The 13,715-nt window shown below is 37.7% G+C and overlaps 1 protein-coding gene across 1 annotated transcript in view; it reads left to right on the top strand.

The window, feature by feature from the left end:
- Positions 1-8,102, top strand: part of LOC139716866 (receptor-type tyrosine-protein phosphatase T-like) — a 15,303-nt gene extending 7,201 nt beyond the window's left edge. Inside the window, exons 7-15 of the mRNA XM_071628394.1 lie at positions 131-266; positions 520-675; positions 1,259-1,358; positions 2,905-2,978; positions 3,779-3,913; positions 4,987-5,121; positions 6,730-6,859; positions 7,394-7,581; positions 8,025-8,102. Of these exons, the coding sequence (XP_071484495.1) occupies positions 131-266; positions 520-675; positions 1,259-1,358; positions 2,905-2,978; positions 3,779-3,913; positions 4,987-5,121; positions 6,730-6,859; positions 7,394-7,581; positions 8,025-8,102 (1,132 nt within the window). The remainder of the gene's footprint in view (positions 1-130; positions 267-519; positions 676-1,258; positions 1,359-2,904; positions 2,979-3,778; positions 3,914-4,986; positions 5,122-6,729; positions 6,860-7,393; positions 7,582-8,024) is intronic.
- Positions 8,103-13,715: the final 5,613 nt, after the last annotated feature.

The raw sequence follows: 13,715 nt of genomic DNA, 5'->3' as shown, positions 1-13,715 counted from the left end.
GTGTATATCTATATTATGTATGACCTATGACCCTCCCAAGTGAGCCGACATCTCTAAAGAATGTATAGTGCCATCAAGTTTTTAGAAAATGAATGGAGAAAGGAGCACTCCTCATTGTTCCCATTCCCAGTGCTGGTGTGGGAAGGACAGGAACCTTCATCACGTTGGACGCCATGCTGGGTCAAGCCGAGGAGGAAGGCGTGGTCGACGTCTACAACTTTGTCAAAAACATGAGAGAGCAGAGGATAAAGATGGTCCAAGTAGCCGTGAGTTGCGCACCCTATCCCCCCCCCCCCTAGAAAAAAAAACGCCGTTTATACTGGTAATGTATTTGTTTTATTGTGAAATGATCTACATCCCAGTAACGCGCTTGGTGAGATAAATTACAATTGTCTTACATAATCGAAAATACGTCCGGTTTTGTCTCCATGCTGAAAGCAACGCTTTTCCGAGCCCTGTAAGATTGCTATAATTGCAACAGAAAGAAGTGATTTTCGATTTCCACGTTGTTATTTCCAGGAGCAATACGAGTTCATCTTCGAGACTTTGATGGAGACGTTCACTTGTGGCGACACCAGTATCACACAAGATGACTTTCACCACGACATCGTCTACCCTTCCCTCAGCCTTCGCAGCCCGGACACGGGAGCGTCGGTCTTACAAGAGCAGTTTGCTGTGAGTAGAACAACGTGTCATTATCCCTTGAACTTAAATATTCCGAACAACTCTCATAGATCACGTGACGAGTTCAAAAAAAGTCTTAAAACAAACAACAACCAAGCAAGAAACATACACAAAGAAGCACACACAATCTCTACAATGAAAAACTGAACATTTGTATTTCAGGATGATACATGTTTTTTTGCTCTGAGGATATAACCTTGCAAGAACAGTGACAGCAAAATATCGGTAATGAGTGCATGCTTCTGTAGGATGTCAGACTTCATAAACTACCGTTTTTACTGTTTTTTTAGATCGTCGATAAAAGCAAAAAGAATGACTAAATGTGAACCAAGATAATAACGGAACCCGAAACACCAAGGGAACCTAAAATAGTCGATTTCAACGAGCTTGGAAGGATATTGTGTGTTCAGCCAGTTATTGGATCAGAGTTCAGATAAACACAAATTCCGTCGCTTGCGTATCTATTACACGGAAATTCCGTGTAATATACCTTGCAGTAATTTCTTGCATATTCTTTTTGGGGGGCAGAAATAACTTTCGTTTCGTTTGTGATTGGCTGTTTTGATCTTGACAGCACCTTGACACTCTCACTGTGAAGCCAAAGGACAGCGATCGTCGGGCAGCAAAGGATCCTGCTAATGTCAGCAAGAACAGATACCAAGACAAGATCCCGAGTAAGTCACAAGTGTTGAAGAAAAAAAAAAGAAGTCTAACAACGGGCACAGAGAATATTCGTTGACTACATTCTACAATAACAATGTCACCACACTACTTGCGTATAGGCCTAATGAAGATTGATGACATGCTGTCGTACATGTATGTATTTCACCCTTACGCTCGCGATACTTGTAACTATCAAAAGTTTGATTCAACGTTACCCGGAAGAGTTGCAATCGCCGCTCTCTGCAGTGGCTAGCTGATCCAGGGGAAGAGCACCGGACGCCCTCCCCCTGTTCATTTTTTTTTAAACCAAAGAACTAAAAAGAAAAAAATAGGGACGGGTACCCCCCCCCCCCTTTTTTTTTACCGAATTCCTGGATCCGCCCCTGCTTTGTGGTTAAAGGGATGGTACAGTATTGGTGGAGATGAGAATTTGGCTATTAACTTTTTGCAAGATACCAAGAAAACACTTATGATATAGTACAGAGCATACCATTTTAAGAGGAATTCAAAGTTTATTTAATGAAAATCGGGTTTGGAATGACTGAAACATCCAAAAACAAAGTAAAACAAAGCGATCGTAAGAAAGTGTGGGTCACACACTTTATTAGAATCGCTCTTTTTTGGATATCTCAGCCATTTCAAAACCAATTTTCATCAAATAAATGTTGAATTCCTCATAGAATTACATGCTCTTTCATATTTCATAAGAGGTTTCTCATTATCTCACCAAAAAATGTTAGAAACCTGAAATAAGGTCTGAACCAAAACTGTACGATCCCTTTAACTAGTAATGCAGTATTTCCCTCATCATCGTTCATGACACCTTCTCGCACAGACAAAACTGTCTAAGACATAATTGGTCTGATTCTATAAGTCGTAATTGGTTAAATACTTGCCGCCGCCGGGGGACATTTTAAAGGTGTTGCTATATATCGCAAACGTCCGTCAGGCCAAATAGAAAAAAAAAACAACTATCTTTTGTAATATTTGAAATAAATCTATCAAACCAGCGATGGTGACGTACATTAAATGGAATTACTAGTAGACTCTGTGGAGAAAAAAAAAGAGCAACGATCGCCAATTTTCATCTATAGCTGTACGTTGTGAATAAGGGAGTTCACGGTTGTGATTTGCGCATGTGCATGAGAATATCTGTGTAATTGCCACTGACTTTAAAATGTAAAGAATTCTCGAGCAACTATGAAAATCTGAATTATGTCAGTACAATGTATGTGTTTCAGACTAAATTGGAATGTACAGGTGTAAGTCATTCATCAACACTGTTTAGCACAATCTCTCCATGCACTTTCTCAACATTGATTTAATACAAGATGACATGCTTCAAGAAGGAATTCTTGATCACAACACAAATGTCCATGTTATTTCAAAGTCTGTTGTGTAGGGGTCAAATGAGACATGCATTAACCATGAACTCCCTTATTTTGCTATAAAGGAGCCAGAGCTCCCTCTTTCGGGTAAACCTACATACATATACTTACAATTCCCGAAGTGACATGTGACCTTTTTTTTCTTTCTCAATTCAACCTGATGCTTCAGCGGACAAGTCGAGACCATATCTTAGTACTGAAGTAGAAAATGGAACCAACTACATCAACGCCTCGTTCTTGCCTGTGAGTATGATGATTTTTCAATGACATCTCATCAGAAAGAAATGATTGAAGCTCCGCAACACAACCAGCAGAAATAAGGTCATGGTATTCGTATACATAGTCTGATCTTCTTCAAACCTACCCTCCCTTCCTTTTCCATCTGCTCTTTTCTTCTTTATTTTTCTCCTTTTTATTGCAAAGTACTTATGGTGCATCATAAACATATCATTAACCTAATGATAACGCGTGCTTTAGACCTATAAGGATCTATAAGTACGCCGGATAAAGTTGTTTCTTTGTGTGTCTTATGTCAGTTCCTGCATTGTGAAGTGCGTCTTTGTTTTGTGTACAAACACTTGATGTAAGATTCGATTTCCTGCTCTTAACGTTTTATTGTCCAAAACGTGTCTCCTCTACGCAAAAATGGTTGATAGTGTGCTGAACACGAACATGCAGTTTTCCATGAGAGGCTGTGTTTGAAGATGGAGTTATTGGGCCCTCACTCGCCAGAAAGAGTTTGTTTGTTTGTTTGTTTGTTTTTGAGAAATACAACAAATTTTATGGAGCACGGTCATTAATCACTGTTATTATCATAAATACCACTTTAGTGACAGTTTAAGAAAAAAAAATCTACATCAGACGTTGGATAAGATTACAGTTTGAGTCCTTGCCTTTTCAGAATTCTGTACTACATAAGTGGGTTTTCAGTCGCTCATGATATGCAAGCTTATTTTCTTCCTGAGGAGCAGAAATAAATTGTATTGTGTGATAATCTCTAGTGGATAATTTATTATTATCAAGTTGTTTTTCTTGGTTTCTAGGGATACACGAGAAAAGACGCATTCATCGGGACACAGTCACCACTTCGTCACACAGTAGTGGATTTCTGGAGATTGGTCTACGATTATAACATCACTACCATTGTCATGTTAAATGGACGGCCTTCTGAACACAAGGTATGTTCCTATGGGTTACAGCTCGTTATTCCGAAGGTTTGTTAATCCGAAGCTTCTTTAGTCGGAAGGTTCGTTATTCCGAAGGTTCGTTAATCCGAAAATGTGATGAGGTTTGTTATTCCGAAGGTTCATTAATCCGAGAATGAAATAAGGTTCGTTATTCCGAAGGTTCGGTAATCCGAAAATGAAACAGGCTCGTTATTCCGAAGGTTCGTTATGGACCCTATATCATTTCGGATCAACGAGCCTTCGGAATAACGAACCCTATTTCATTTTCGGATAAACGAGCCTTCGGAATAGCGAACCCTATTTCATTTTCGGATTTAACGAACCTTCGGAATAACGCCACAAAATGTTCGGATTATAGAACCCTTTTTCATTTTCGGATTAACGAACCTCTAGGTTTAGGGATTTTGTGTGTTTCGGATTAACGAACCTTCGGAATAACGAACCTTCGGAATAACGAGCAGCACCCGTTCTTATGATTGTCTGGGCCGCTTATTCAGCATAAACGAACATTATTCTTCCAGCATCGCTGTTCCTTTCCAGGCAATGATGATGAATGTGACGATAAACCTTTTCTATTCTACGTTGTACATACTCCGTCCGCAACTGACACAAATGGACTAACTAAAAGAACAAAGATTTTCATTTCACCAGTCAATTAACAATAAAGGGTTTAATAGAGTACACTTCCTTTTCGAATGTTCGTATGGCAAAAACGAAACGAAAAACAAAAAACCTGCCTATCAAATCAGATTACGCTGGTGTAATATTTACTCAGCACTCTGTTTGATGCGAGGTAGATTTCATTTAATCGTTCGTCCTTAGAAAATTAAGAAACTAAAAGGGCTGTAGGCCTGTAAGTTTTCCAAAAAATGTTGCGCATTCTGTCTTCCCACTTGCCAGGTACAAACAATACAGGTAGAAGAAAATACTCAGTAAAACTGAAAAAAAAAACAGTCATTCTTGGACTGCCATGAAGGAACCGCTTATTGCACCTTACTAGAAATCTTATTGCGGAAAACTTTCAAAGGCATCGCTAAGACTCTAGATGTTCTCGTCTTTTCCAGAGTATGGCCCAGTACTGGCCCGATGGGCACCAACACGAGGCGGCTTACGGTCCGTTTGTCGTATCTCTCACGGATGAAGACCTTGGTAGAAACTTGTCCAGCAGGACGTTTAAACTCAGCAACACTTCTTCCCAGGTAAAGCTATGCCTTAACAGTTAGCGTTGCAATTTCCATGATACTTCCCTCACTTAATACCGTGTAGTACTTATCTATTACTTCCCTTCTGAGATAATTCTTGGTGAGAGGAACTTTTTTCCAGCTTAATCTGTATAGTGTAATGATAAATTTGGTTTTCTATCGGAGCTTTATATGTGACTGTGTACGTTCCTCAATAATTGTTTTGCTAGGGAGAATTTCAACAGAGATAGCCAGCAATCCAAGGCAAATTAAGACTCTTTCAGCACGTTCCGATATTCCTTCAAGTGCACTAGAACATATTTTCCTATCAATTACAGACAAATGAATAATTCACTTCTGTAAACCGTGAAATTGTCTGTCTTTAGCCCTTGATAAATATTACTATAAGCCCCTCTTCTGATTCTCCGGTGTAGTGAGCTCTGTAGCGACATAATTGTTAAATATCTTCGTGTTCGGTAATTGGTATCGATATTGCTTTTCAACTCTGGGTGAATATTGAATGTGGGCCACGACGTTTTGTCAATATTTTCAATTCTTCTCTTTTTAAGGAAACCTCCAGATGATTTTCAGACTTTAACATTGAACAAATGTAAATTATCCAACAGTTATACTGAGTTCAGAGTTTCAGAATTTGCAGTGATTGGCGTGAGGAATAGGAATGTTTTCAAAATTTATAACAAAATGAACAAGGATGATGAAATGGCAGCCTCACTATAAGAAGGCATGAGTCTGGGCTCAGGGAAGCAGAACAAAAGAAGAAAGCATGCCTAAATTCTACACTGGTGAACTTGTTAAGCATGTGATATTGTAATGAAATTACATTGCTACATTTCTGAAATATGTGAGGCTCTATGTCATCATCTTTGTTCAGTGAAATTGTTTTGGGTTTTATCAGAGTATTGATTTCTCTGCTAAAGGACCACAATAAATTCCACAAATCTGTACATGGAGCTGCTAAGTCATGTACTACATGATGTGAAATTATGAAAATCGTCTGGACAAAACGACCACAAATATTCACATCCAAATGTTAATGATGTCAATGACGACGATGATGATAGTTATGATGATGGTCACGATGACGACAGTGCATTGATCTGTGCAATGATCACATTCGGAGTTTATAAAAAAAAAATCACCCTTTATACTTGATTGTACTTTAGCAAGACGGCAAGGCAACTGATTATCTTATTATAATCGTTATTAGTGTTATTGTTGATAACATCCACATTCAGATATAATAGATGCACTGTGGGTACACTGACAAGGTACTAGTATACTGACTTCCCAGACAACGAAATCATTGTCTCCCAGCCTTTTGCCAAGGCCCTCTCGCTGTATGGTGGTGAGCGAATGGAGCGAACGAAGTGAGCTCAGCCGAGTTGGACTGCGCGCTGTCGCGCTCGCCTGTTATAGCCATCATACAGCGAGAGGGCCTTGACAAAAGGCTAGTAATTGTCTCTGGTCTTGAAAAACAATCTTCGTCGACAGAAACGAAGACAGAGCTTCAGATAGAAAGCAAAACCTGAGAGAATTAGTGCTATAGTTGTGCATTTAGGACTCCCTGGTGAGTGATCATTTGCATTACTATTGTGTATGAAATAGTCACGTGATCGGACAGTACACCAACTAGAGCTGACCACGTGGCCGCTTGCTGCTGATGTCGCCTCATCTCCAGAGTCTGTCGTGGAGCTCCATCAGAGAGCCATCGGTTTGAACGGCTCCAGGGGCAAGAGTGCGCCAATCTTAGTACACTGCGGGTGACGATCATTCTTTTTTTTTTCCTTTGTTCAAATGTTGTTGAAGCCTCTCTCTTTCTTCTTCTGAACTTCTTCTCTATTTTTCCATCTTCTTCATATATAATTCTTCATACGTAATCATATACTACAGTACATGATATAAATTCTTTGGAAGGGGGATGACTTATTATTTCGAGAGCAATAATGTTATGAAACCAACATCTCTTGTTAAGAAGTAATGATGTGCTGATAACCACCTCGAACGCAAGGAAGATTTGTTTAACCAGTCGGTGTTGAATGTGATACCCGTAACCTGACATTTGATTGTGAATAATCTATTTATATCATTTCCAAATCCGTCTGCTTTCTAAAGTTACTATTTTAAGATTGGAACAGCGCTGTCCATCATTTTGCGATTAAATTTCTCAGTAGATAGCTTCTTATGATTTCCATATTCCGTGGCTATATAAGACTATTTGAAATGAAATGAGGGTAAACATAAAATCACCATTTCGCTGCAATGTATTCAGTGGTCAAAAAATACTATCAGCTACGAATATTCCATCGACACATTGCATCCAGGGACGGTGAAGGAGCAACAGGTACCTTTGTCGCTGCCTCGTCCGTCTTAGACCGACTCGCAGCCGAGAAGGTGATCGACGTCTTCCAGGCCTGTAAGAGACTGAGGGCCGTGAGACAGGGGGCCGTAGCATCGCTGGTAAGCCCTATCCTTCCTTCACGCAAGTCTCAGTCAAATGATGATTTACATGTCATATGAAAACTCGGTCTGTTGTTTGGACTGTGTTTTTACAAGTACACTATAATTGGATGTATTTAATTTATCCCTTCCTGATGTTTTAAATTTTCAATCTTAAATTTCTTCCAACACCTTAAGGAGACACTTAGTAGTTAGTACTGAGGTGAAACGACGGACTTTTTTTGGAAGAGTACTGAGGTTACTTGGATCTTTCACTCCCGCATTCTTGTAGCATTCAATAAAGCATGAATTCTTCGGTTTGTGAACCATAGTAATCTTGGCGAAAATAATCCAACTTTTATAAACGAAGCGACTCAAAAGGCTCCTCACAATCCTTCATGTTTATATATAGATTTCTAGCTATTTTTTTTTTCAATTTCTCTCCTTGTAACTTGGCTTTCCAGGCGCAATACGAGTTCATCTACGCCGTAGTCAAGTCATATCTAGACTCATTCGAAGTGTACGTGAACTGTCGAATTTAGAGCAAGAGAAATACACGTCTGTGGACCTATACCACGTCAGTCAGGTATGATGCCTTCAACCTTGCGACCTCTTTCGCCCGTCATTCGTCGGCTTCCGTAGGCCTAAGTTGCAATTTCGGTTCCAGTGTAGGATCACTGGCTGGTACGCAAGAATTATGGGAAAATAGACTATGTCAGACTGTCGACTATAAGATCTTACCAGTATATCAGTCTATGCGGAAGTTACTGATATATATGCCTGTAGTGAGATGGACTATATTTATGCTTACTGCATGAGAACATGAGTACAACTGTAATAATCTGATCAGATTTTGAATAACAAATTCATTCCGTGATGGCGTTCTTTTATAAGCGGAAGTAGTTGACTGCACAGTATGGAAATAATTTGAGTATAGGCCTACCACTCTTCACGTACAGGAAATGGACCACAGTAATCGTGAGTCTACAGTGAGAATATTATTTCCTATATCAGGCTCAAACTTGAACTTTTGCTCATCTCATTGCGATGCATGCATTATTTGCAAAACTTAACGTTTAAATAGTTTGGGGGAAAAAAGAATCACAGGGATACGTTTCCTTTGATGAGTCCCTGGAAATTTAATTTACATTGCCAGATGTCAAAGGTAATGGCATTTATTTTTTTTCCCCGATTTCCATTGATAATCTTCTCCAATCTGGTTTCCTCCTTGAAATATACAACAAATGTACAAATATACTATCGCAGCGCAGGATGATCCAGTATACATCACTTACGATTACGTAAATTTACGGTCTAGGTGACACGGCTGATTGGTAATGGAGCTTCACAATTGAACGTAGTTTACTTTTGAAAGAAATTGGAAGTAAAACGAGTAAAAATAGAAATTAATCACTTGGAAGGAGTCTCAGTACGGAAAGGGGATAAAAGGTGGATTGTGAGCAAGACATGATAACGGCACACCGAAGTGATTATGACGAAACTGTGAGGATCAAAAGGGAAACCATGCAGGAAAACGAAGTGAGAACGCAGTTTGGTCTTCAATAAAATATTGTTCAAAGTCGCCTTGTAGATTAATCGATAACCTTGCATGATGGATGATATTACTTTAAAAAGCTATTGATGATTCTTAGCAAGTCACTTTCCTATTTGTTGATAACAGTGTTTGAATTACACGTAGTGCTAAAAAATAAATAAATAAAATGCAAAGTGCATATATGGAGGCATTGTCGGACCTCACACCACACTTGCAAAATATGCCAGGACGGAATAACTAGAAACTCATTCCAGCATTGTGAATCAACGTTCTGTTATTCTTGGACGATGGTGCAATTTAATCTGATCGCTTTTCTACGCTACTCCAATAACTTGAAAATTAAATTATGTAATTTTATAACTGCAAACAATGAAAGGCGGGAAAGATATAAAGTTCCCACCATTATGAATCAACTTACTGTCAATCTCTGTCGAAGAAAAACATACTATGATTAATTCAATCTCTTTTCTACGCGATCCCAATCATTTGAAAATTGAATGAGGTAAAATGTATATGGAAAATAGCGCATTCCGTAAAGAGGACGGTCAGAACTCAAATGCTACAAGCTTGAATATCAAAGTTCTACGGCTTTGTTAAAAACCTTACCACGACATTACATCAACTGTACAGGTATACAATTGTACATCATGTATTCAGATAGTTTAGTACATTAAATCTTCCTGAATTTGGTACTAACCTAGTCTGTTGTATCCTAGCGCATAAGGAAATCTCACAAGTTATGTCCTGAACGCAGGTGGATAAGTTGTGCAATTTGATGTGGTCAAAAAATCACCATTCCGCCCATGCGTTGTTTTTCGATCGGGTAAAGTTTGCGGATTTTCTAAAAATATTTATGACCTCTGTGTATTACTTTCTTTGTAACGATACTGCGTAAATGCCATGGAGCGTAGATAAATTGAATCTCGTGACGAAAATACTAATTACTGTATATAGATCAAATGATCATGTAATGTACTGCGCATCGGTGTGATTTAAAGACTCAAATATGAAATTTATGTTCATGCAATGTTATCTATGCATATCTGATGATTATTTTACATAGAGTTCGAGTCAGATATTTTGGTCCTGTATATTATGCATATTTTGATTACTCAGGTATAAACAATTATAGATCATGTAAGTGTATCAGTAATCACGCATGGCATTTGAGTACTTGAATTGTGTCGACGTCAAGCTTCTTAAAAGTATTGAAGTTGTAGAAAGTAGAGGTTCCCCAAGGACAAATCAGTTTAAAAAAGTGACTTACTTACTTAGTTAATATAATCACAATAGTATGGTATGCTTTAATTCAGTAAATAGGACTACATACATGTAGGTACCCGGAGCTCGGCATAAAGATGTGTGCAGTAGAAGAACTACGGATGATTTTCAGAGTGACTTTTATATTTCAACAACTATTTGTATTGGGTACAGAGTTTCAGGATTTATAGTGAATATGACAAGGATCAAGACTGTTTTCAAACTTTATGACAAATCACAATGAACAAGGATGATGACATAGCAGCTTCACCATACCAATGTATGAATGGGGGCCCAAGGAAGCAGAACGAAGAAGAAAGCATGCATAAATTCTACATAGGAGGTGAAGTTGTTGAGCAAGTGGTATTGTAAGTGGAATTACATTGCTACACTTCTGAAATACATTGTATGTAAGCCTCCTTTGTCATCATCCTCGTTCAGCATACGAATTTGTATTGGATTTCCATAAAAGGGCCTATTGGTTTCCCAGATCTAGAACAATAAATTCCACAAATCTCTAAATGGAGCTGTCGATTTATGTAAATGATGTGACATTATGATAATCGTCTGGAATTCATTTTTGATATATTAGAATACCATACTCAAGTCGATTAACAAAAAATAATTTAAAAAAATTACTGGTAACAAGTTGATATTCTACGTTCTTTTAACGAGAGCCTTTACAGCACAGAAGTCTACGTAAACCTTGAGCTTAAACCGTCAAAAGTGCTAGCTTTCTTACATCTTGATTATGTTGTATTATACTCTTGCAATTGTGAGGTGTAACTACTTTGTTCTATATGTTAACATTCGAAATGCGATAAAAAAAAGAAAGAAAGCAGAAATAGAGAGTGCTACACTTTGACATCTTGTGAAGGCTTGGTTCAGTTTTCTTTGTGCTGATACCATGCAGCAGACAACTTCATCACATCTTGGGGGGGGGGGGGAGGGGGGTCCTTGCCAAACATATGCACTAAAACACTCACAAAATACAGGCAACAAGACTTTGACACTTTGGGCATTTTAACCATTTATTGTAAGCTACACATTCAGTACATTCTATACTGAAACACTGCATAGAGTTTGCACCTTCTACAAGGTTCTCTCATATTTCAGAAAATCAAACACACAAGCATTTTCCTCTCTTTGTGTCTTCACTCTTACAACAATACAGCAAAATAAAGTTTATCCATCATTAACATATGAATGAACAATTGTCCATTTCTTTTCTCAGCAGTACCTCATTTCACTGTATTTAATCACTGCTGTTACTTTCACTGTCATCATCGTTGTAACTATTATAACTATCACTGCTGTAACTGCATTAGTTCTCTGTGAGCTATTCTGCAGGTGTGGAAAACAGCACCTAAAAATCAAACTGTTTCTTTATTCTATGTATTTACTTTTTTGACCAAAAATTGACCAAATGTACACTCTCTCTGCTTTCATGAAGATCTACATTCTACATTGAAGAGGTATCATGATTGTTTATGAACATGGGGAAAATATGTACACATTACATCGTAATTGAATAAACCATTCTATTGCATACTATTAGACATAATATTGTAGCAACTCCTTTAGTCTACAGCTATTATTTCATGCACAATAATGTCATAAAGCAGAGCAAAAAAAGGTGTACTTTTTCCACCTGTGTGAAATGTATAAAATCATATCGAATCCCAAAGGTATACAGTTTCACTTAGAATGATTTCGACTGGCTCATAATTTGAGGGGGAAAAATCCTTCACACCTGCGTCAAGTTTGACAAAATGAAATAATAATAATAATAATAATAATACAATACATTTATAAGGCGCTTAATACCGATGTTTCTAAGCGCACAGTTTACCGGAAAATTAATATCTATACCAGAATAATACAAAAATTCCAAAATACAAGTACAAACATACCAAAAAGAAAAAAAAAATAGATACAGAGTATAATTACGATAAATAATGAAAATCAAAACCAGTGTGCACCTCCATTGACCGACCCACAACTGGACTATTCCAAAGAACTATCTACTAAAAAGATAAGTCTTAAGCAAAATCTTAAACTGATTAACGGAAGTGGCTTGATGTATATAGGCGGGTAGAGAATTCCAGAGAGAAGGGGCAATTGTAGAAAAAGCACGATCACCGTATTTTGTGGAAGTACGTGGTCCAGGAGTCAATTGCATTGTAGAGGAGGAACGGAGGGGTCTTGAGGAAGTAATGGAACGTAAAGAAACAAGATCTGTGAGATACCTGGGGGCTTGCCCATTCAGAATTTTGTACGTAAGCAAAAGAACTTTAAAAGATATGCGGTGATGTATGGGAAGCCAGTGGAGAGAACGGAGGATTGGAGTTATGGGCTCGGATTTCCTGGAGAAGGAGACAAGTAATAATATTATGTTGAATTCTTCCCGCCTTTCAGCAACATATTAAAAGTTTAATATTGTACATTAAAAACTGTATCACTGTATAATACTTTACTGAAATGCATAATCTGCAAATTTAAAATCAATATTTTGATCGTGGTAAAGACTGGTTAAATAAGTCAATTGTTCCATCCGACCAATGAAAGCAATAATGTCACTAATGCCATACCAACTTCAAATGGAATTTGGAAATATTTACACATCTTGACTGGCACGCTGGAATGTAAGTGTATGTGTTTGACTTTGCATCATAAAGAAAAAATGGACAATGTATACTGACAAATCTATCTTACACATAGAATTTATGGAGACAAAATTTCCAACACTATATCCCTAGATAAGGGGAATGCATTGAGCATAAGTACTGACATTATAATGCTAGCAAATAGCTATGATCAACTAAAATTCAGTGTACTGTTTAAAAAAAGTAGATACTTGTCTCAATTATTTACATATGCACTACACTGATGTACAGTGTGTTTCAATCTTTCAATCTTTCAATTGACTTCAGAAGTCGAAAGGCCACAACCTAGTACACTTGTGTAAGAATTAAGATCCGAAGAATCATATCAGTTTGTAACTTTAATACACAATAGCAAGAGCTTGCTAATGTTGTAATTCACTCGAATATAGATTTCTTTAATACCTTCTTAAAATGTAAGAACTCAAACATTCGCAGAAAAAAAAAACTGTAAATACTCTTCTATAAAAATATACATTTCTCTTACATTCGCTTATACAATGCTGACACAATAAATATGCACAGCCACTTTGCATACGGCAATAATTTCACATGATACAGTATACAATGTACATAATCGCTGGGGCAACAAGACCTTGTATGTACAAAATGTCAATTGTTTAGGACAGCAAAAAAACATGGCAGCCAAAGTACTATATCAAATGGGATGGCCTTTC

This window comes from Diadema antillarum, unplaced genomic scaffold, assembly GCF_040938485.1.
Source record: "Diadema antillarum isolate AM-2024a unplaced genomic scaffold, OU_Dant_1.0 scf00000071, whole genome shotgun sequence".
Taxonomy (NCBI): Eukaryota; Metazoa; Echinodermata; class Echinoidea; order Diadematoida; family Diadematidae; genus Diadema; species Diadema antillarum.
Note: the sequence above shows the minus strand (reverse complement) of the source record. Positions and strands in the feature narration are given on the sequence as shown.